The 25,018-nt window shown below is 44.5% G+C and overlaps 1 protein-coding gene across 1 annotated transcript in view; it reads right to left on the bottom strand.

Moving 5' to 3' along the window:
* Positions 1-17,934: 17,934 nt before the first annotated feature.
* The window catches only part of MALT1 (MALT1 paracaspase), a 29,869-nt gene continuing 22,785 nt past the window's right edge, over positions 17,935-25,018 (bottom strand). The window contains exons 13-17 of the mRNA XM_086628961.1: positions 24,597-24,724; positions 21,925-22,074; positions 20,380-20,537; positions 19,394-19,519; positions 17,935-18,635 (exon numbers count right to left, since the gene is read on the bottom strand). Coding sequence (XP_086485087.1) covers positions 18,171-18,635; positions 19,394-19,519; positions 20,380-20,537; positions 21,925-22,074; positions 24,597-24,724 — 1,027 coding nt within the window. The 3' untranslated portion in view covers positions 17,935-18,170. The remainder of the gene's footprint in view (positions 18,636-19,393; positions 19,520-20,379; positions 20,538-21,924; positions 22,075-24,596; positions 24,725-25,018) is intronic.

A 25,018-nucleotide genomic window follows, 5' to 3' on the forward strand; every position in this document is an offset into this window, starting at 1 on the left:
AAAACCAGCTTACAACTGAACTTCCCCTTTTCAGATGCTCCTATTACTATTCTCTAGATATTTTCTTGGAAAAAAAAAATCAATTTCCTTTCCTAGTTATTAAAATAAGTCTCCTGTTATATTTTGTACTAAAAGCTCTAGGATTGCTTTTAGAAAGATGAGATTTATTAAAAGGGATTTCATATGAGATAAGATAGAGGACTTTGGTAGGGAGAAAGCTATAACCTGACTCAAAAATACATCTTAACTACTATCGAGGTCAAGTGCTAACGCCGTGCTGGAGAGGTCACAGCTCCTGCGAACGGAGCCTCTGAAGGAGGGCAGGCACGCAGGGCTTCCTGCCCCCACACACAGGCACCTCAGCCCCCCAGCGCCGCGGCTGCCCCAGACGGTGACGGCCCTCGTCCTCGGGAAAGGCAGGAGCCGCGGCGGACGGGCTGGCTGGGAGGCACCGTGCCAGCGGCAGCAGCTCGGACCCACCGCAGGGAGCCACGGCTGCGGGCCGCAGCCGTCCCGCTGGGGTGGGCACCGGGGTCCCTCGCCTCTGCCCGCCTCTGCCCCCGTGCTGGCGCAGAGCAGCCCTCCCTGTAGTTTGCTGTCACCAAAGGGACTCTGGGTGCCCTTTATTGCTGCGTCTCGAGCGAACAGTCTCTCGGGCTCTAAATACCAGCTGGACAGACGAGCGGAAGCAGCTGCCATGGCACAGCTCTTTTGCCCGAGTAAGAGTAAAGAGAAGAAACTGAATTATCTGAAAAGTGCTGAGTCCTCACAGAGAAAGGGCAGAAAATAAAGGAGAGGTATTCCTCATTGGAAAGGTACCTGATACAGGACACCCAAATCTCTGGATTGAGGCCACGTTATTCCAGCAATGTGGCCTGGGCAGAAACTTGGAAAGGCATTTCTTCTGCACTGGAGTACCATTTTCTGGAGATGAGCAAAGGGAAGGCACAGGCTCTGCTGGCAGCAGCCCTTGCTCCAGCTTCTCTCACACCACTCCATGGCCCCTTGCCTGAGCCCATCACGAAGGATGTGACTTGGCTGGCACGCTGGCTTGCATTATCCATGCTTTGTGCACACCTCCAGGCTATTCTTGGAATCACAGAATGGTTTGGGTTGGAAGGGACCTTCAAAGGTCATCTAGTCCAACCCCTCTGCGATGGCCAGGGACATCTTTGACTAGATCAGGTTGCTCAAAGCCTCATCCAACCTGACTGAACACTTCCAGGGATGGGGCACCCACAGCTTCTCTGGACAACTTGTTCCAGTGTTTCATCATCCTCATTGTAAAACATTTCCTCCTTATGACCAATCTAAACCTGCCCTCTTTCAGGTTAAAACTGTTGGCCCTTGTCCTCTCACTACAGGCCCTTGTAAAAAAAAAAAAAAAAAATCAAACCTTTCTGCCTTTCTTATAAGCCCCCTTTATAGAGCAAAAGGCTGCAAAAAGGTGTTCCCGGAGCCTCCTCTTCTCCAGGCTGAACAACCCCAACTCTCTCAGCCTGGCTTCACTGGAGAGGTGTTCCAGCCCTCGGATCGTTTTTGTGGCATTCTCCTGGACCTGCTGTAACAGGTCCATATCTTTCTTGCACTGGGGACCCCACAGCTGGACGCAGGTGGGGTCTCACCAGAGGGGAAGAATCACCTCCTTGGACCTGCTGGTGATGCAGCCCAGGACACAGGTGGCTTTCTGGGCTGTGAGTGTACAGTGCTGGCTAATACAGTCTTGTTTTGTTCTGCACTAAGATACCCTCAAACAAAGGGAACTGCTTGTAGCATCCCTACTAGCCACACAGAGGCCCCGCTGAACAGTTCTCTGGTCGGTCAGTATGGCCAACGCACCACACCACAGACTCCAGCAAAACAAGCAGTTCAAAGGTAAAAGGCTCCAGTGGAAGGTGTGTGAGTGTGCGGGAAGGAGCTGCGTGAGGGACAGCATGCACCTGGTCAAAGCACAGAGAGCACTGCAGAAGGTCAGACCTGGACCTGGGTTTTCCCAGCTGTCACCTCACAAACTCAATCTTCCACCTGTGTCACCAGCAAGTTACACAACAGGACCACGTGCCTACTGCAAAATGTAAGGCTAATGGATTTTCCCATGAGCACTTTGGTCTTTTCCATTTACTAACACCTTCCAAATGCTGGGCCAGAAACCCTCAGTCAGCTTTCCCTTCAAGCATTAGCCACCTGCGTGATTAACATCCAGTACAACAAAGCTCATCAGCCCAGGACATTGAAAAACGTCTGTTTTGTTCCCTTAACATGCCATATGTATGAGTTTTTTTTTCCTTCCTTCTCCTGATATTTATTCAAGTATACGAGGATTATTTCTGAATTATTCATCATACAGTATCTGATTAGGCTGTGGCTGTGCTGGCTCCCACTGCTTAATGAATGAGCCCTTAGCCTTCTGCAGATGGTGCTACCGACCGCTACGCGCACGCTGCGTGTTCACCTGCGCTCACCCAGCGCTGTGCGCAGGAGGATGGAGCTGAACCTCAACACGGGGCTGGGAGACGATTTTTTTACTGTAATACCCGCCAAGTGTCACGCCAGGTACAGCACTGTCTGGCTCACTCACTGTCGGTCCACGGGATGGCCTCAGGCAGAACCACCTATAGGGGCTATAGGTGGAGTTTCCACAGGGCACCTTCTGACGCTGGACGCACCTTCTCTCACGACTGGAATCCTACAAATAGGACAAGGAGAGGAAGTATTTTTGCAACACCTAAATTTTTGTTTTAGACAGTATCTAATACAATTTTCTCAGAATAGAAAACCTTTGTGTAGTTGAGTATATAGTCCACCAAACTATGATAATACATGAAATGATAATAATATAAACAAGTGATGCACAATGTAATTGCTCACCACTTGGTGACCAATGCCTATCCTGTCCCAGCAAGCAATCCTGAAACAGGTTAAGTCCTGAAAATGCAATCCTGGAAGAGTGAGAGGCCCGAAAAGAGAGATTCAAAAGAAGGGTGGAGAGGGGGAGAGAGAGAGGGAGAAATTGAGAACCCAAGAAAGATCCAAACTTCCACACAACCCTCATCTATATACTGCGCACGGCATTCCATGATATAGAATATTCCACTGGTCAATTTGGCCCTCAACCCCAAATCTAAATTCAAATCCTAAACTAGGAACTGGAGGCCCTCTGTCCCAGCTGTGCTCCCCCGAGCCTGTTGTGCTCCTGCACACTGGCAAAACACCGGAACCTGAAAAGTCCTTGATGTCTCAGCACCAACTATCATCATCAGTGCGCTACCAACGCTTTTCTCAAAACAGATCCCACACTAAATCCAAAACACAGCGCTGTTCTAGCTACTAAAAGAAAAACTAACTCTGTCCCAGCCAAAACCAGGACACTGCTGACTTCGAGCTGCCTGTGATGTTCTTCCTGCAATTGAAGCAAAGCGACAAACGCAGGCAGCTTGCACAGCCTGGGAGCCTTTCAAGCCATCTCAGGCTTTCAGTGCTGGTACCTGGTATCTCCTGCTGGAGGAAGGACATCTGATTCATCACCACCAAAGGCTACGGAAGATGAGTCAGGATTATACAAATTCCATTTAGTGTGTGTAACAACACTACTTTCTGTATTGAGAACTTCCTTTGCTGCTGCCATCCAGATCCCTACTGAGCAAACCCCTCAACGCTCGGCGGTGAGCGACTGTCACCCAAACTGCGGCTGGTCGCTTGGGCGACCTGTTCTTCGGGGTCTGTGGGGTCTCGGCTGCGTGGGGGCTGCAGGGCTGAGTGACGGGGAGAGGGGGCTGAGGCAGAGGAAAGCAAAGTGGAACTCAAGTGTCACACTATCAGGTTGTGTGAAAAGCCTTGCAAGAGCAGTAATGGACACCCAAACCCTGTGACGAGTCGAAGCAAAAGCAGAAATAACTCGGCTCAAGACTTTTGATACGGTATGGGAGAAATGCACGTATAGTTTGAATTTGAGTATTAAATTCTGTATATATTGATTTAAAACCCTGGATTAAATCCAGAGCATTTAAAATACTGGCAAGCTCATACTTATGTTAAACAGTTAATAGTAATAAAAAAATAATCTCCCAAGCCCCTTACAAGCTTCGCTCTTATATGCATCATTTTCCCTAGTGATCTTTTTAAGAAAATATGATTTTGCAAATGTCTAGGAGACATCTAAATTCCTCAAAATGCTGTCCTGACTGTTGAAACCTCCACTTAGTTCACCGCCTGTGGCATGAGGGGGAGAAACGATCCCTCCCTAGAAAAGGCAGGTGCTATTATCACCATTTCCATTCCTTTCAAACTGCAAATACTGCTGACACTACCGTGATTCTTCCACTGAAACAGTATTTCATCACAACTGAGCTGGTTCCTGTGCTAACAGTTGCCTGGGAAATAAGTCCAGAACGAGTGTAAGCTGGAGAGCTTCAGCAGCATCTGCTCTTGTCCTGAGAACTGCTGACAGCACATTACAGTGACAAACAGACTGACTCTCCACACCGTTGCCACTCATGCCAATGGTGAACTCGCTGCGGAAAACAGCTCACGGGTGCCTGTGTTCCACATCGTTCAGTGGTTCTGGCGCAGCATCAGCTGGGAGCTGACAAACCTAACTTCCCAGTTACACAGTGCCACGAGGCAAGGCTAAGCCTGGCTGCTGGAACCAAACAGCCAAGCGCGCATTTGGCAGCGCCGGGCAGTCCGTGCCCAGTTTATCAGCCGCCTCAGACACATTAGCAGTCTCTGGTGGCCTTCCCCTCTTTTGTACAAAAGGGCAGGTGGCAAGGCTCTTTTGGTTTGTGTTGCACAAAAGAAACAGCTATAGGACGGTTATCTTGCTGGAAAGGGTCCTCCGGTGAGCGTTCTTCCCTGTGGGATGGGAGGTGGGGTGGCAGCACGCCCCCACCCCGAGCTGCCCTGCCCCAGTTACCTCCCCATAAAAGCAGCGTGTTTTTCCCGTGCAGCGCGATGCCTAAGCGCTGTCCGTCGGTGAGGCATCCATCGCTGTCACCGGTGACAATACTTGGGCCTGACTGCACCTGCTGCGGCCCCCATTAGATGGTGTTTAATGGCAGGCTGCTCGGGGAGATTACAAGCACGTCGTGGGCACCAGCTCCTCCAGCGTCTGCACACATTGTCTGCGGGGGCTAATCCACCGCTTCAGACCTGGGGTATCTCTGTCTCTTTGTCCCTTCACCGCTCAGAAGCCTCTGACTCAGAAATCATGGTCCCAGGTCCCTGCTGCTCCCTCACCAATGCTGCTCACACCACGGGCTCAGCATCCCCGGCTCCATTCCACCCTGGCCCTTGCCGTGCTGCCTTCATCCCACCGTGCTGCTGCGAGAAGAGGCCCCGGATGTGGGAACGCGTCTCTGCAGAAGAACGCTGATGCCTGGCGACTGGTCCAGCCAGCTGCTCAGACCGGCAGCCCCGGCCAGGGTTTCCAGCCTTCCCTCAAAGGAATGTGAACAGTTGAACTGAACAATTAGAGAAAGAATTTCAGCTTTCCTGGCATTAACTATGTGTGTGTGAGGGGGGTGTGCGCATACACTTGGAGGAACACCAGAACCAGAACTTCTGTTAGTGATGGAGCTGTCCCCAGCCTCAGCAGGCACAACGTGTTCAACAAACGTGCCTGCACACTGGAGCCTCAGTCCTAAAAAGCCTCCTCTAGGACTGAGCAACTAACCACTGAAGATATTACTGTAGGCTTCCTTCATGACAAAAACTGCAATTTATTCCTTAGTCCATCTGTATCCACATCCACCTAGGGACAACAGGAAATTTAAGGGGCTGTTTGTAGAAAAAAAAAAAAAAATCTTTATATGAGAAGCAATCTGAACTTTTTAATTATTACTACTTGTACCACATATTCCCCTCCCTCAAAGGCTGCAAGATGAACTTGTTTCATCAGCAGGTGCTCCGGCTAAAGGATGACAAATTCCATAGGAGAACACAGTATGGCCAGGATTAGAAGTAGACAAGGTGAAGGGCGTTGCCATTATTACTATCAGAACTTGGAGAATCTGTGTAGCTTGGTCACAAAATGAAAAAAAGTTTTTTTTTCTGGATTGCTTCAAACCTTCTTTTCACTAATGAAGAAATACATCTAAGAATCTCAAATCACAGACATTACATCAACAGCAGCCTAAACGCAAAACATAATCTTATTGAAAGGCCTAATCTCTTCTTTTTTTGCTGTCAAAACTATTCCCCAAGCATCAGTCACAGTTCTGCATATTGCTCACTCCCCTGGCCACAACCGCATGATGGATGGGAGGAAGGAAAGATTAAACTTCTGAAAACAAAACTTACAATTTTTATAATTTTGTCCATTAAAGATGGGTAAAAATTATTCAGTGAGGGGGTTATGGACTTGTGATAACAACAGAATGGCAAACAGCAAAACCTGATCTAAACCCTGTGTGCTCTGTCACACCTGCGAGCCAGGTTCAAAAGCCACGGTACAATCTTTGCAGGCAGAAAAACTGGATTGACCCATTCCGAAAGCCTTTCTCCACCTCCCTTCTGGGGGAACAATACAAACAATTATACAAGCCTAACATGCAAGAAGTGGCTTGGCTTCAGGTAAGGCAAAAATTTACATTTTGCACTGCATGCATGCAAATAATAATCTAGGTAGCAAAGGCAACCGCTGAGTATCATCTCTCTACTCACTATGGTTTTTTATCACTACTTCTTAGAGCTGTCCAAAAGAGTCCATCTTACATAATTAAAGCCAACTCCAGTTTGTGATACACCAAAATTCTAATTATACCTTTTTGTACCTTATATATACCATAGTCTGAACATCCTCAGATCTGGCAGGCAGATGGAGTTTAACAGGAAATATTACATCAACAGATGCTACTACCCAGTTATCTTTGCTCAGTCTGGGAACAAATGGAGGTGTAAGGCAAGAAAACATGTTTTCTCGTAGAGCCACCATCTGCTAATTTGAGAAGCCACTGTCACTGATGACTCAGTATCCCTTGTACAGGTAAAAATATTACTAAGATCGTTCTCAAGACAGGTATTATTATATCTTACCTTTATTATAACTATTGGCTAGCACCAAGATGGTAGCAATAACAAAATATTGTAACTAATGAGTTTAAAAGGAAAATAACTTCAAATATAATTAGTTGAGAAAAGGCAGTTATTTCTCTTGAGAACCTTCAGATAATAAACCTAGGTTTTATCCTTCTTTTCTTCATATTCTGTTAAGAAAGGGAACTGTTGCTTGACATCAGACACAGCTTTTCCAGTTGTGGAAACTTGTCTTCACAAAAAAAAAAAAAAGTTTTGTTTATCAGTTTATAAAGAAAAGAACTGATTATTGGACTGCCAGCAGAGATGAAGAATAACAATTATTTGTTTTATAAAGCAAGATGATGGGAGACCACAAGGTGTAAAGGTGCCCCAGCACACACAGGGCACCAGGGGCCTGCTGGGCACGTGGCTCATCTCATCAGGATTAGAGAAAGAAAAAAGCAGCTGATGGAAAGATGACAACTGAGCGACGGGTAAAAATCCTTCATTCTTCACAGCCACTAAACAGGAAAAATTAATCCCTAGACTAGGAAGGCTTGGATGATTTGAACTCTACAGTGATCATCCATACAACCAAACCACAAGTCAAACCCCAATTTTGACCTGGCAGACAGATAATGAATTAGCTTTAAACCACCACTTTCCTTCCTGTTGCCCAGTGCGCTGCACCCCTGCACACTGAGTACATGCACTGGTCTTCCCATCTTACCGGCTGGATTTGATCCGTTTCCTTGCTCGAGCAAAGCACCAGCAGACTGTCACTGCTGTACAACCAAAAGGAAAGATAAATTTATGTCCCAGGCAGGTACTACTCAACCACCCACAAAGAACCAGCTATGCTCAAACAGCATGCCTGGACACCCTGAAATTTTTCCAAAGAGTACGAGTATTTTCCCATGTAGGAAAATCAGACGCAGCCCTCGGAGCCTCAGAAGCTGTCAGATGGGTCTCTGTTGCCAAGCCCCATCAGTCGGTACGGAGAGAGACAGCCCAGTCATCTGCTCTGCAGGCTTGTTCAGTGCTGCAGCCTCTCGAGAGTGCCTCAGCTGCTGAGGGCACCTGCTGCCTTCCCTCCCCTCGCTAACGGGATCTCCGGCGTTTCACGTGGCATGCCTACAGGCAGCAGTGGGCCCAGCATTTCTTCTTCACTTCTTTTCCGTTTTCATCTCTTCTGCTCACGTCCCACTCCATCTCCTCCCTCTTGTGCCCTTCACCCCATTGCCCACAACACGTTCTCATCCCGAACCGTGGCAGGGTCAGCAAGTCCAGCCTGGCTCAAAAACGTACCCTGTAGAGAACAGGCAGGTTTTGGGAGGGGCTGAGTTCCCTTGCAGCCTGTTAAGGGCAATGGGTGCTTAAAAATGCAGATTTGGCATCCCAGCAGGTGAAGGGAAGCCCCTTCCAGGACTGCACCCTCCATCAGCAGCTGTGCACTTCTGTTCCCCACTAGAGAGCGTGTGACTGCACAAAACCAACACAGTGACGAATGCCATCCAAGAAAAGATGGTATTTTTCCAGTGACATACAACGCCATGTATTCCATGAAAAGAGAGCGACTGTTACAGCCCCGCACACCTCCTGTCTGGTCCTGCCTCGAGATGCCCTGACTCCCAGCCCTGGGCTTTTCCACCAGGACCTTGCTGCCGTTCTTAGAGACAGTGGCAGAACACACAGACCTCTGCTCAACGACACCTAAAACAGCAAAACTGGAACGGCAATTCTTGCTTTTGATGTACAAGTACACTACCAGAGTAATTTCACAATTGGCTTTACAAGACAAATTTTATTACACGACTCAATTTTGGGGACCAAAATCTGCAAGTGTAGTTGTCATGGTTTAACCCAGCCGGCAGCTAAACACCATGCAGCCTCCCCCAGCCCCAGAGGACAGAGAAGAGAATTAAAAGGGAAAAGGGAAGGAGATTGGTGAGCTGAGATAAGATAAAAAATATAATAATAATAAAAAAATAATGTAAATAAGTTAGGCACAGTGTAATTGCTCACCACTGGGTGACCAATGCCTATTCCATCCCGGCAAATGATCCCGAAACACGTAAGTGCTGAAACTGCAATCTTGGATGAGCGAGACTCCCGTAAAGAGAGCAAGTGGACACAGAACGCAGAGTCTGAGAAAAGAGACCAAAAGAAATCCCTCGAAGAGTGAATTCCAAACTTCCTGGTCAGCCCTCGTCTCTATAACTGGGCATGACGCTGCATGATATGGAATACTCCATTGGCCAATTTGGCCCTCAATCCTAAGTCTATGTTCAAATTGTAAGGGCAGTTGTGGGCCCTTTGTCCTGGCCATGCTCCCCCCCAGCCTGTTGTGCTCCTGCACACTGGCAAAACATGGGAACCTGAGAAGTCCTTGAGGCCTCAGCACCAACTATCAACACCAGTGCGCTATCGACGTTTTTCTCAAAACAAATGCCAGACTAAATCCAAAACACAGCGCTGTTCTAGCTATTAAAAAGAAAGACTAACTCTACTTCAGCCGAAACCAGGACAGAAAGGCAAAAGGAAAAGTGTCCAGGCTCTGCAAACCGGTTGCAGTGGCATTCATTGCCTCATGCTGGCCACTTCCAATGCTTCTGGTCTCCGACCCCCCGGGCTGAGGGAGCAGGGGCAGACACTTTTTGACGCTGCTCTTCGTTTCAGCCTGCCTGCTGGAGCGCTGCCTGTGGACTCTGTGCTGTAGAAACAGCTCAATTACGTGTTAGTCACTTCCAACGACTTAAGAGCAACACAAACCAGCAATGCAGAAGTCAGCAGCTCTCCAAAAAGACACCATTTCCTGGCCTCTGCCACGCAAGCTGTAGAAGAGAGCAGAGCTGTAGACCACTGCATACCAGAGCCCAAGAGCTCTCTTTCATAAAGTGCTGCAGTTTCAAAATTTTTGCTACAATGCGAACAAAAGCATCTTTTTATTTCACATCTCCAGATAGAGAGCAGGACACTACAGAACACAGCATTATTATTTAACGTGGTGGTTAGCAAGTCAAGCGCCTATCCGAGTCCCTTCTACAGCCCAGGTATCCTGAGCACCGGGCTAAATCCAGCACATGAACTCATCGGCGAGTACAACCTCCGTGGGCAGCCTCCTTAGGCCCTACCTGCACAAGCCTCCTCGCAGGCACGAGGTCTTCTCAGAGAACTGGAATCAGACTTTTTGTTCAAACTGAACTATTCTCTCCCTTTCCAGAAATTTGCTTTTGGGTTGAAGATATTAATGACAATTGTTCATCACAAGCAATATGTTTTTTGGCAGAACACAGCTGTAGGCAGAAATGTCTTTTTGATAGAAAAGCTTCTTCCTAAATGGTTTTTATATCCTAGCTCTTATCTTCATCATAAATAACTTCAGAATCAGCAAAATAACCAGTCTCAACCTCAGTAATACAGTCTGAATCTGACCAATTTATTGGTATTGCTTCAGGGAGTGTTTTAATAGTAATAACTTTCCCACATGAGAACTGAAATAAAAACTGCTGCATGCTAAGTAGAATTTACCGTCCAGAAATATCTTTTTGCATCCCAGGGAATGAATGACCTCACAAACAGTTGTAAAGTTGAATGGAAGCCAAAAACCCAAGAAAGTCAGCTTAGAAACATCAATCCAAACCTAGAGGCCAGGTCTGGAGGACTACCAGCAAATGGAAACTTGCAGATCCACCAAATCTCAGAGTTTAATTTATTGTAGATTATCTAGTGCTGAAGATCTGAGCTGAATATGCCCAGATCAAAAGCAATGGACAGGGAAGGCTGGAACGAGATGATCTCTAAGGTCCCTTCCAACCCAAACTACTCTACGATTCTGTGATCTGGTTATCTATTACGTTTATGTAAAGCAGCGCTACAGTTGAGAGAGGAAGCCAAGGGAAAAGAAAGAAGAAAAGCTGACAAGCACGAAGACAGGATGTGAACAGCGAAGAATCCTGGGACCACTTTAAATACCTACAGCATGGAAAACCAGCACATTCAGAGGGGAATTAACCTGAGCAGTTTCAGCTCTGCAGAGGCCAGACAGATGGGCTTCTCTAGGTCTCTAGGCTGCCCGATGGCAATCAACAGAAAAGAGGATCTTTGAAGTCGTTCTCAAGCCAAATCATTCCATGATTCTATGGTAACTTGTGCTGTCCTACCTATATCCTCTTACAGGATGTCAGAAAGTAAAGCTGCCTCACCTTGAGAGAGGCGAAATCAATCCTAACCACCACGTCAAGTCCTAGGAGAGTCCAGGAAACATCTGAGAGCTGTTTGATCTTATGTGAAGTTATTTGCATAACAGGTGGAAGACTTTTCATACTAATTTCAATAGACTTTGAAAAACGTGGGGGCTAGCGAAGGACTGAAACGACTCGGGCTAAAGAACGGATGGGGAAGTCCTTGTCACTGCCTCCCGCATCCGCTGCAGATGCAGGTGCGGAGGCTGGTTGCTGTGGTAACGCACACCCACATGGATCCTGGTCTCATGCTCACCCTGCGTGGCAACAAGGATGGGAGACAGCTTTTTTTCTTATTGGTGCTTAAAACAATAAGCCTAGTATGACTAACTGCAGCTGTGGTACCTTAGAAATTAATTAACTGTTTAATTTCCACAACACGGAGGTGATCTTACTCCACTCCTAGGCTATTACAATTGCTAAACTAAAAGGATGATCAGACTTTAAAAAAAGCAAGCAACCAAATCCCCAAATTCCCAACCAAATCCTCTCAGTCTCTCAACCTTGAGCAGTAACCTTGAGAGGTGTCCCTACCCCAGGGGGGATCCCGGTGCGCAGGAGAGCTCCCTTGAGTCGGGACACCTCTCAAGGTTACTCCTGGAAGCTGAGAGGTTCCTGGCTGCACTAGATTCTCAGTAAGCGACTAAGAGCAGGCTAAATTTGAAGCTTCGTTAGGATTATATCTTAGATTGATCGCGCACGTATAATCCCCTAGGCATAAACCACTGACCAAGTCTGAGACTAGGACTGGATCCAGCCGCACCCAGACCCCTCTCCGAGGAGTACAGAAAGCAAGGGCATCTGCCCCGGACCTCGACAGGAGGGACTCCCTGACAGTTGTGTCTGACTCTGTCCTCGATGCAGTAAATAATCCAGCGTGCCTTGCCATGGGCTGAACAGCGTTGAGTGAGGACGAAGCAAATGGCTATTGGGGTCTGGGAGTTTTCTTAAATTTAGGACCCAACTCGACAAGTACACCCCATTCTATCACCAGCCAAGTAGCCTATCGGGCTGCAGGAACAGACATCATGGAGAGAGGTGAACCCTCCATAATCCCCATTAAATCACTAGCTGAACTCTCCACTGCTGTCACAAAAGCCACTTGCACACAAGCCATGCTGGAACAAGGACCCCTGTGTCCCACTATCTGCTTCAGTACATTTTGTAATGTTAAAACCACTGATGAGAGGAGCCCCAGCAATTCTTAAACCCCATCTAGATGCAAAATGACATGAGATCAGGAAAGACACAGAACACAACGAGGGACTAGGTGATAACGCCCAAAATGCCAGCAAGCAACAACCTCCACGGGCAGAATTAATGCACAACATTGTTAACTACAGCTGGGCTGGGATGATGCACCCGCTGAAAAATAAAACCCGAAGGCCCAGGGAGGAGATCACAAAGTAAGACCTGTGAAACAGGGAACAGAAACCAGATTCAAGGGAAACAAGTTTAAAAACCTGAAAACAGAATCTCTGAGGAATGCAGTAGCCCTGGGCATTCCCAGAACTGTCATTCAAGGCCAGCCCACTGGCATTATCCTGAGTCTGACTCATGCATTCCAGAAACAGGTAACAGTGAAAAGAAGGGGCTTATTTCAACTTCTCCCACACCAGTCCTCAGAAAGGGAGACAACCCCTTCCTCACCCTCAGGGAAGAACTGCAGGGCATGAAGCCAAAAAAACAGTAGTGTCTGGAAGGCAATCGTACCTGCCTGTCGGGGAGGCTTATCCGTGGATAAATGATGATGCTCCAAACATTTTAACTGGTCCTCAGGGAGCACAAATTTCAAATAGTTGCATTATGAGAGAAATAACAATGTCTCATCCTGGGCAAAGGAAACTTGGAAAAACTCCATTAGGTCAATACACTACGTGAGCTAGACTGAGGATAAAACTTTAACTGTGGTATTTGGCTATGTCTTCCCACAATCTCAATGCTAGGCACAAAGTTCACTGGTTTCTGTGACTTCTGGTGTTAAATAGTGCAATCCAGGAACACTAGCTGATCATCTCGACCACAAGGTTTCAGATCTCAGCTGTGCCAAAAAACAGGCCAGAGAATTACATCAGTTAATACTTCTAACCAGGGTCAACTTGAGTTCCAACACAATATTCTAGCTCTTTGATGCCTTCACAATGTTTTGCCGTTCACAGCATGTGACAAACGGTTAAGAGTGCACTAGGACAGACTTGGGCAGAACTGTAAAATCTTTCCTACTGAACCTACCAACAGCATCACCATTTCAGAGCACTATTCAAGAAACACCTCAAGAGAAACGTTCTGCCCTGCAGAACTCGAACAAAGTGGAGAAGATAGAAAATGAAGTAGACTGGCAGAGAAAGATGCTCATATAGGACAATGCCAATGTCTTACTGCTTATAATGGTACGGATCTCCTTTGGTGGTTTGCCACAACACAGAAATACACCAGAGGATGCTTACCTAAAACCAGTGGCAGTTGGTGCCACGTTAAGTCTCAGCACTGTCTTCTATAGATCAGAGAAGAGCAGGCCCAGCGTAGTCAGCCAAGGCCACGACATTCAAAATGCCAAACCAAAAGACCAAACGAATCCCAAGCCATTAATTTTGAAGAGCTCTTACTTTATAAGCCGCTCGTACTCCTCTACTCCTATTCACTCACTAGAAACAGGATCACTCTCAGAAGTTTAACGCTGCATTAACAATAGCTTCCTGCATTTAAATGACTCCACCTTCCTGCAGTGTGGGGAGGAAATGGAAGAAGTGTATTGGAAGCACGTGAACTCCTCCTTTGCCAGAGGAGCCTGAGCTTATTTGGATTACCTTAAAACCTTCCTTCCAAACCTATTCAACATCCAAGACCAAATAACAAACACCTAAGTTACACAAAACCTACAGCTATGGATAAAGCAGACAACAAAGTAATTTCGCCTAGCGGATACTCCAAGCAAAAACCAAATGTTATTCCCAAACAACTGAAGTTCAGGAAAAAAAACCCCAAGGCTTCAGCTCAGAAAGGGCATCGCAAGCCAAAGACAGCTTTAACAAATGCCCAGGTCAGTCAAGCATTTTGATCCCACTGATTTCACTGAGATTTAAATGTTGGCTTAATTTATGCATGCTGAACTTTTAAAGTGCTTTACTGGATCCGGGCCAAAGGATGCCTCTTGTAGCTGGCTCTTAAGAACCACAATATTTCACCCTTAACGCCAACGACTAAAACGGTTAAAGCAGCTCCGAAAGGCAGTGATGCAGTAAGAAAATGCCTTTCCACCACCATTCCCTTAAAAAGTCTTCCTCCACAGACCCTACTGCCACAGGTGGTTTTGTCGGACGATTTGCACAGGTCTCTCTCCAATCTCTACCGTTCTGTGAAGTTCTCTTTACCATGTTGGTAGATAATTACATTTCAAGCACCTCAGATGTAGATTCTCAAAGGTTAATCAGCTCCTACCGATGCTGACAAAGACTCTGCACCATCAGACCACGTACTAAACCTGAGAACTAATCACTGAACTCGAGAGCTCTCCAGTAGCAGAAAATTCACCAAACTCTGACCAGCTGGCTGCCCACAGCTTCACATCACCCCAGGAGACAGCTACTCACACATCAGCACTGCTGCTCCGGGGAGCCCTTCCTGTGCCGCGAAGGACTGCACCTGCAAACGCAAACAAGCAAACAGCGTTAGCCAGTTCCCCTGCCTTTCTCCGGACAACTTTTAAGGTTTAGTAATTAGATTCTTTATCCACATTTCCCAAGGAAACCAACAAAACATTACTGAAGCTTATTTGGGTATCTTCGTGAGGTGATGGAGAAGGATCCCTTAGGTTTAGCCAGCAGCACAGCTGGGGTTTCGTATGCTAGCAGGCCTCTCAACTCATTAATAAAAATAAATTTGAAGTGCATAGTTTGAGAAACCTGTACAGGCCCAAGGTGCAGATACATTTAACTTGAGCTGAAGCTCATGATTCAGATTTCCCCTTCTTTTTTGTTAAGGAAGCTATTTTATTATATGCTCTGTTTTAATAAAGTTTTGGGCTTTTTAAACCGTGAAGAGCAGAAGAATATAGCAACTAGGTAGGGCACAGATACATAATTTTGTGGACAACAGTTTATTACACATTGAGAAACAGAATAAGCTTTTATACAAGTTAGGAAACTGTGACAAAGTATTAGCTAAATATTACAGTACTAGACCATGTTTCAAGCTGTAATTTTTCCTTTGTAAGTCAATGGCACAGGGTAGTTAATGCACAGGTACATCTCGTTCGTCAATAAATATTTCACTATTTAATACCCTCCAGGAGAAGGGAGAAAACCAGAAACTCAAGCTCATTTGCAGATCATTACTTCAAGCATGACTGTCATTCTGGAAATAACCATATACATAGAGCCACCTTTCAGCGCAGATGCATTTGAAGATCAACAGATCTAGTTAATGATGCATTAACATTCCTGTCTGAAACTTGTTATGACCACGTACAGCCCCTCCCTCACGTTGGTGACCAGCCAACATGTTGTAAGACCTCTAGATCCCACCAGAAGGCAGCACTCTCAGCTGAAGATTTAAACTGGTTTGTCCACCACATCAATGAGACTCAGTTATTTTACTTTTTGCTACCTACTTAATGAAAAGCGCTATGATAGTTTTTCTAAAGTAAAAAATTATTTCATGATGAGGATCTCAATTAAAGCAATACTGCTTATCAATATAACCAGGGCAGGAGAGGATACTACCCATATCTGAAAACTCCCTTGAATTTTAATTACCTCACACCGATATTTCACTGATTTGAAAGCACCAAGACTTTTAAAGACCTAACAGAACATCAGTGTTCTCGCACTTGTCTGCAGATACACGTAGGCAAGTCACAGATTCTTCAGGATTTTGAAACAAAACCAAACATTAAAAAAAACTACTGTCTCTTTTGACCAAACTATTCAATCTGAATATGCAAAACTGTTTGGTGAGCAAAACTGCCCTTTCCTGAACACAGATCAATTAATTTTGCATCATGCAAAAAGCTTGGAGGCTAGCCCAAGCTAGGCCAATCGTTCCCTTTGTCCAAGGAAGCAATAAAGCACCGTAGGAAAGCAGCTCATTTGCCTTTTGGTAGAGGATCAGCTGTCTTCTGAAGGTGCCTGTGCCTCTACCTCCAGCAGGGACATTCTGAGGTTCAGAGGCTCAAGAACCCAGAAGACGAGCTTACTTCTGGCATTGGCCTTAGTTCTCGTCTATTGAGAGATGAACTCCACCTCTGAGCTCCAGAGCAAACGCACACACGTAGGGCTCGATACGAAGTGCCAGGTCACGACACGAAGCAAGTGTCCCTCACCTTGGGCAGGCTGCATTTAAAGCTGCTTTATCTTTTCTAAGTCTGTGCGCGCTGGAAGCTTTATCTTGGATTTTCACAGCTTTAGGGTAGACTTTCAGCATTTTTATTCGAATGAATATAAATTCATTTGCCCTGAAAAACAACCGAATAGGGGTTTTTTGGTTTTTTAAATCACCACAGAAAAGCAATGGCTGGTGTCTAGGAACACCATCCCTGGGCTTCAGCCTGAAGAACCCCAAAGTTTCCACTCATCTTACCCATTCGTTTTTAGCCTTCAGCATGTCTTACTGCACGACTAACTACAATCCTTTGCTTGCTATGAACAGGCACTTTTTCCTCACAGTTCCATTTAGTGTTCTTCCAGAACATGAAGAGACCACCTTTCCAGAAATCACATCAGCAAAAATCTTAAGTGTGTTACGTAAGAGAAAGTATCGTAATAAGAACAATCCAGCACAGTATGAATCTGTGACTTTGCTCCTCCTGACGATTTGTAGTTCTCTTAAAAAAAGAAGAAAAGTGATAACGTTAGTTTACTAGCTCAGTTCAGGTTTTGTTTTCCTTGCACAGCTCTTCATCCATCTGTCAGTTGCTGCCAGACACTGGACATCTGACCATGAGAGAGCAGAATGCAGTCAACGCTGGTTATTAGCTACATCCAAGGGACTGGAATGTCAGTGACTGATACTAATACGTACATGAGGAAGGAAAGAAATCGAGGCTGGAGGAGACATTTTCTTAACACTGGAATACTAAAACATGGTATCTTCACTTCTCTAATAGCTCCGTCTCGGCTCAGTTCATCTGTGTTATGTGACATCTTATATACTCAATAGGCGGCTGTTACAACATACATAAACACATAGAACCTTATTTTAATGCAGCATGTAAAAAGAAATCCCTGGATATTTAACAACTGAAACTGAAAGATGGAAGAGAGAAAGGTATATTTATCATTTCGGGGCTAACGGGTTTTTAAAAATCATGTTAAATCACAGAGCACATGGAAATTCATTTTCCTGCTTAATTCTGTCAACATTTTTTCCTGCGATAGCTATAGATGTTTAACTTGGTTTTGTATAGGATGAGCAATTCCTCTCTGAAAACAGAAGATATATGAAAAATATTTACAGTAAATCTTATAACTCCAGTAGGTACTGGAGAAGCAACTGGAAAGATCCAAGGCTTTACTATCTCAAGAGAAACTTTGACACTACAGCCAGGCTTTTATGGATTCATCCCCTAACAGAGATGGGCAGCTTCCTCCTAGAAATGCACAATTGCCTCTGTTCGTTAGCTGCTTGACTGCCAGAGAATGGAATACGAAACTCTGAGGAGTTCAGGTTTTCCCCTGTATCAAATGTCAAATGGTAGGAGGAAAAAAAAAAAAGCCTTTTTTCATTCCTAAACCTGTCAGTCCAGTTTTGTCTCTTTGCATCTGAAAATTTTTTATTAGAACCTCATTTCCAGTACCACCTCTACGCTCTTCATTCCCTTTGTCCTGAAGCCCTGAAACTCCAGAACACGGATAAGCAGAGTGGAAGGTCCTCTACTCAGGGATGACACCCTGCACTATTCTGAACATCTTACAGCTACTGCTGTTTAGAGAATCTCAGGCTGTCAGAGAGAAGGAATTCCAGTTCAATGGTATCATCAGTGGTCTCTACTGGTACATTACTCTTTTCCACACGGGGTGAGTAATTCCGTATTTCATGTCTTGAAGCTAATATCCTTGAAGTCCCGTTGCAAGAACATGGCTCTGGTTGTCTGACGCTGTCTGAGCAAATACGGTTTGGATCGTACACGCCAGGACAGGAATTTGGTTGGCGATGACTAGGGACATGGTATTTAGATGCCACTGGACTTGATTCTATTTGATTACGAAAAGGATTATTAGCCACGCAACAGGTCTGGAGACAGTTATTATTTTTGAATCCATGGTGAAGGCCTAATTTAGCAATAAGGGGCTTCCCAACATTAACCTCCTTTCTTTCATCCATTGTATCTTCTATTCCTGGATATTCATAGTGCAAGCAAACAGTGAAGATCAAATGTTCCTGCAAAAGAGGAAAGGGAGAGGGGAGGGAAAAAAAATAAGTTACACTTCCTCCCCAAATGAGCAATATAGGAAACACTTCAAGAGGCACAGTCTGCTGGAGAAGGAGATTAACTTTTTCTGGAGCTAAAGACATATATTAGGCAAGACTCGTTTGCTGAGGACTTCTTTTGGTTAATACTTGCCCACCTAATAGTCTTTATTTCTACAAGCACTTGTATTATACCAGCTGTCAAAAGCACTGAAGAAGAGATACCAGGTGATGTCCAGCACAGATGTTCATGACACAAAGATACAGAGATAAACTTAACAGTGCCACTTTCAAAAACTGCATGCCCAAGAGCACAGGTTGGAATGGAAGGAGATGATACATAACGTTCTCATCTCCTACTAATGACTTTGTAAGAGGCAGCTCTGCTTCAGATCACGTTCTTCCTGTATAGGAAGATATAGGGGCATAGGAACATCCCCACACTGTGCAACAGATGATCTTCACAGAAACTATCATCTCGTCAAAGTTCAGTAGGGGCCTAGAAAATACAAAGTGCCTTGCATAATGGTATCAGGATTCCATATGCATTGATTCCCTGGCTTTTGTTTTTCAGCTGAGAAACTGAAGTCACTAAATGGGGCTATTAGCCATTTTTCCCTCCAGAAAATTATTATGCGGACAATACACAGCTACCTTAAAAGAACTGTAAAGCAACATGATTCATCTAAATTATCTGAACAAACTTGTGAGGAATAATAAATATTAACCCTTAGTTTTTGCAGTGAACTTAGCCTGGTGTAGAGGCAGTGTTTGGGAAGGTCCTTTGATACTAAGTAGCTTCCGGTTTCCTCAGGAGTTCCTTTATTGGCCTCTTTCGGATCCACATCCAGGTCCTGTTGCAAGAAAGAAATGAGAACTTAATTGAAGGTACAGAATTTGTAGACCATAAAATAGTTAGCAATATGTCTTTTTATAAAGTCAGCGTTTTCTTCGTTGTAAAAGGAAAGAAAACACCACTCTCGGATTACTCGCAGAAGCTGCTGAAACCACAGTTAGCCACAGGCAGGAGGGGTTACACTTGAGTAGCTTACTCTCTTTTGCTGATGGTTCCTGCCAAACTTGCTGTGCTTGCTTCAGGATTACTTTTCTTTACCTAACTTCTACTATGAAGTACAGTACTATAATTCTGTGGGCTAAAAATACATGTATTTATTATGCACATTAACTCATATATTTTATTCATAAAGCATCAGAAGTGTCCTGTTTGTTCTGTCCAGAAGGTTTTCTGCCTCATGTCCTCTTTCACAGACATCCAAACCCAAGGATTTTTGCCCCAAGGAGCTTTCTGGTTTACTCTTATCCTTAACTGTGATCAGCCAAGTAACATCAATGGAATTGGACAGGATCACTCAGGTGCAAAGAACTGTAAAACTACAGTCTAAGAAACTTTGTCCTGCAAGGTAAATGTGTCCTCAGCTCACATAGGAGCTCCTGACATTTAATTTCTTTAATTAAATATAACAAACACTTTATATTAGACAATAAAGAACAAAGGAGACTTTCAAAAGATGATCTCAGATTAATTTTAATATGTATTAAAAAAAGCGTACGCATGTTAGACACACACGTAAGCACCTGACTGCAAAAACTTAGACCCATTTTATTACAAAAGATGCAGTTTGACATGGACAGATCAGACAATTTTCAAATTCAGTGGCGAGAGATCACCAAGACACCAACGAGAAGCACTTACGAGTGCGAAGTCTGTAACGTAGGCTCTGCAAACCACTATTTCAGGTGGCTGCTTTACTATTCGCGTGTAGATTATCATGACGTTGGAAAACTCGGCTGCAAACCCCAACTGGATCTGAACACCGCATTTGAATTCAAGATACATGCTTTCTGGAAGCTCTGCAAATAAATAAGACATCGTTACATTCTAAATAAAACTTAGCATCTGTATTTTCTATTTTTCTATTTTTTTTTAAACTCACGGGTTTTAAAAGGTATAAACCCCTTCCTGCTGCCCTCCCTCTACCTATCACTTGCATATTTAGACTGAAACAACCCAGGCAACAACACTGTTTGCTGTTATCGTGCTGCCAGGGAGAGCTGACTCAACTTCTGCTTGTAGGCTTCTTTCCTCTCTCTGTGCAACCAGCAAGGCGACGTTCACTGTAACGGGGATACGGCGTGCTGACCCACGGATCTGTTTGCACGTCTGTAACCAAACCAGCAAGGTGAATCCGCTCTATCTCCAACAGACACGAGACACAGCTACAGCACTGCAAGGCCCTTTGAATTTGACAGCAGAACAAGTTTCGGGTTCACTTTTTTCCTTTCACAGCCTATGCACACAGTCACAAAGCCCAGCCCGCAGCATTTTTCTCCTTTATATTTTGGTTCTTTCTCAATCCATAGCAATATATCTGGAAAGAGCTTAAGGGTCAGTGACATCATTCTGTGTCCGTATGCTTCACACCAGTTTTTCTACTCCCACTGGAAGTGGATTATTTATCATTATCATAGACATACCTTTATACAAACATAAAGGTTATTCTCTTCCCAAATTCCAAACACATTCTCTTCTATGCATAGCTTAAAACAAATAAACCATTAGATAACATTACGTCTTTATAATTTTTGTTTTTCATTTCAATCATTTAACAAACAAGAATTAAGGGTCAGATTCCACAAATAAAAATCTACATCTGTGAAAGACTTTGCTTACATGACTAGCTGTCTTAAAAACGTCACCCCGACCCTCTGCCCAATCTACCAAAAAAATTTTAAGATATACTCCAACATGTTGAGGTGAAAAAGATAAAAAGGTCTTAAACTCCACTGCCTTTTTTAAAAGAAGTCCAGCAAGCCTTGAACTGACGTCACCCTTATTTTAGTTTTCTTAGTGCACACACTGAAAACTCTTTTTCATCATGCACTTTTACCATCCAGTTCAAGTGGCTACTTTAGAATGAGATTAATGATGTCTTAATGATGTTTCACTGTTAAGACACCAACAGACTCCTGGGACATTATCCCAGGAGGCAGACATCATGTAAGTCTCCCAATACATTGTTCAAGTGGTCTTAAATACAATTACTCAGGATAAATTCTACATTCCCAACACAAAAACTTCTAAGATCTGAACGTACTAATGAAAATCCAGATATGAACTTGAATTTCTTCCATTTCCATTCAATACCACAATCCACAGACCAGAGATGATTAAGGAAGCACACCCTCTTACTTTTCCCATCATGCCACTCAGATCATCCAAAAGTAGACTGTACTATACCATGAGCTTTAGCCCACTGTAGGTTCCGTGCCAGAGATTCTGCAGAAGATACGGTTTGTTGAATGGGATCGGTCAATGCCCTCTTCTCAGACAAACTGCTGCGGATCTCCAAAGCTTGCTTGCCTTTGGTAAGGTGACACTTGCCCATATCTACAAATAGGATGTAAAATCTTATTATCTACAAAATCAATGCTGCTGAAATTGTGACTAAATTAAGTACACCACTGCCATGTTGTGTGGTTGCTACGGTTATGCCAGAGTCAGCACGTGAACAAAAACCTCATAGTTTTAGAAGTGTTTATTGCTCAGCTACGCATTCACTTAAGGCTAAACCACCATGCGAGATGCCTGCAGAGAGTCCTGAGAGTTTTGCATGCGTCCTAGTCAACATGCTCACATGTTTTTCAAAACCCGTTGAAGCCATATCAGAGCTCTGATTCAGTAAGGTCCTAACTAAAGTGACATTTCAAGAATGTGAATAATACCATCAGAGTGGATTTCTGAAGAACTGGAGGCAACTGGAGCATTTTAGGGGTCGATAAAGGGGCCCATACTGCTTATTTAACATCATCACTAATGAGCTGGATGACAGGACAGAGCGCAACCTCAGCAAGTTTGCAGATAGATTAAAAACTGAGAGGAGCAGCAGATAAACCAGAGGGTTGTGCTGCCATTCAGAAGGACCTGGACAGGCTGTAGAATCGGGCAGAGAGGAATCTCATGAAGTTCCACAACAGCAAACACCAAGTCCTGCACCTGGGCAGGAATAACCCCCATGCATCAGTACAGAAAGGGAAACTCCTCATCGGAAAGCAGCTCTGCAGAGAAGGACCTTCGGGGCCTGGTGGACACCAAGCTGACCATGAGCCAGTAATGCGTTCTTGTGGCAAATGCAGCCAAGAGGACCAGTGTTGCCAACAGGTCAAGGGAGGTGATCCTTCCTCTCTGGTCAGCACTGGTGAGGCCGCATCTGGAGTGCTAGGTCTACCAGTACAAAGTTGATATGTACATACTGGAGAGAGGGCAGTGAAGAGTCACAGAGATGAAGGGCCTACAACACGTCTCATATGAGAAGTACAAGGGAACTGGAACATCTTTCATAGAGTAAGATGCTGAGATCTGAGACTGTTTAGACTGGAGAGAACGTGGCTCAGAGGACTTCTTATCATCGGTATGTACAAATACTTGACGAGGGAATGCAAACTAGATAGAGCCAGACTCTTCTCAGTCAAGACCAGTGACGGTACAAGAATAAGCACATGCAAACTGAAATAGAGAAAATTCCACCTAACCATAAGAAACAACTTTCTACTCTAAGGGTAATCAAACACTGGGACAGGTTGTGCAGGGAGATGGTGGAGTCTCCATCCTTGGAGACATTCAAAACCCACACGGACAAGGTCCTGAGCAGCCAGCTCTACTTTACTCTGCTTTAAGCAACATGGTTGGACTTGACAATCTCCAGAGGTCCTGTCCAACTTTAATCAGTCTGCCATTCAAGCTTACTCCAATTTATAAGGGCCTCCCTATATTAAGTTCAATTACATTTAAGGGTGACATTTTTGGATAGTTTTGCCCCATGCAGAAAATCAAAACCTATGGTCTGCAAAGCGAATTAAAAATATCCTGGAAAATTTCCATTTATGAGCCCATAAAAAACCCAAAATAACGAAGGCTCTTTATGTGAAACACTTTAAATGTGAACACTCCTTTGGAACATTTTCAAGTGTCATCAGCACACCAATGTTCTCACTCACACCCAATACCTGGCAATACTGACAACAAGGGTTGTCACGTTGCCTGACACATCAGTCTTTCCACTCTGAGTTCAAGAATGAGATAAGTAATAGGTCACACATCAGGGCGCCTACAGCGTGTGACATTAACCTGGCAGTACAGATGGAGCAATAAGAGCCAGTCGTATTTCACAGGACATTCGAGGAAGCGTAGGGAAAACGGCTGCCAGGAGAATCATGACATGTTCTTATGGGGAAGCCACGAAGATGAGGGGAAGAGGAGAGAGAAACCTCAGAGAATACTAACCCACTTACGAACAACAAAGGCAATGACAAAAAGGATGAGAGGAGGAAGAGGGTGAAAATATTTTTGGATATCTATTAATCATAAGTTGAAAGGCTGATTGGTCTGTGATCATTAGCACTTCTAGCCATTATAAAAGTCAATCACTGAACCAGGTATATTAAAGCAGGGGATTGTCCTTTGTAGTGCACTTACACCCTTTGATAAAGAGCAAATAATTATCATCACTATAGCACTCTGAGGTAGAACTCAGTTAATTGTTCAAACAAATGTGGAAATGACTGGTCTATCACCAGAGCTGACACCACAAGATGGAAGAATACTTTTTGTGGATGGACAACTCAAAGCTCCATGAAGAAAGACTCTCAGAACAAATAAGGTGCAACTAAAAACGAGAGCATAAAACTGATCACTATTATATTATAAAGGGATTTGAGCTTCTTTAACGAGCTTTGTTAATGTGCTGCCCAGTAGCATCTGCTTCTTCACAAAAGCTGCTATTTTAACAAAATGCTACAAGGAAGAGCTTAAAACAGTGCCACACATCCACCATGAGAAGAATGGCATTTAAGCAACGAAATTTTCAGTAACGCAGTCTAAGACGACTGTTAGTGCAGTAAGCTGGAGTTCACCTTCTGCAACCTCATCAAGTAGGACAGTAATCTTCTTGTCTTCTAACAAACGGTCCTTCAAGAACTTCATGAAGATTCCATTGGCCAACCCCGACTGCTGAATTTCAAAAGCTTCTGCTCCTTGGCACCTACGAGATCACCAATATCAGACTGGGAAAAACCACTGAAACATCTGCATGATTAAGATCAACATGAGGAGTAAAGTTCGGAATGGGGGAGAGAAACCCTACAATTTGGAAACCAGGTTGTGTCTAAGGCCAGCCTGCTCTTCATGTTCATTAGCAAGCAACTCATCCTGGAAGATTTCACTTCGAATCAAGCCATAGACCAGAGCTGATGCCAAACTGTTTGAATGAGGAGTTTAAATTTCTCATAGAAGACTTCATTAAAGCTCTATCCTACTTCTATTCAACAGCTTTTGC

The sequence above is a fragment of the Tauraco erythrolophus genome, chromosome Z (assembly GCF_009769465.1).
Source record: "Tauraco erythrolophus isolate bTauEry1 chromosome Z, bTauEry1.pri, whole genome shotgun sequence".
Classification (NCBI taxonomy): domain Eukaryota; kingdom Metazoa; phylum Chordata; class Aves; order Musophagiformes; family Musophagidae; genus Tauraco; species Tauraco erythrolophus.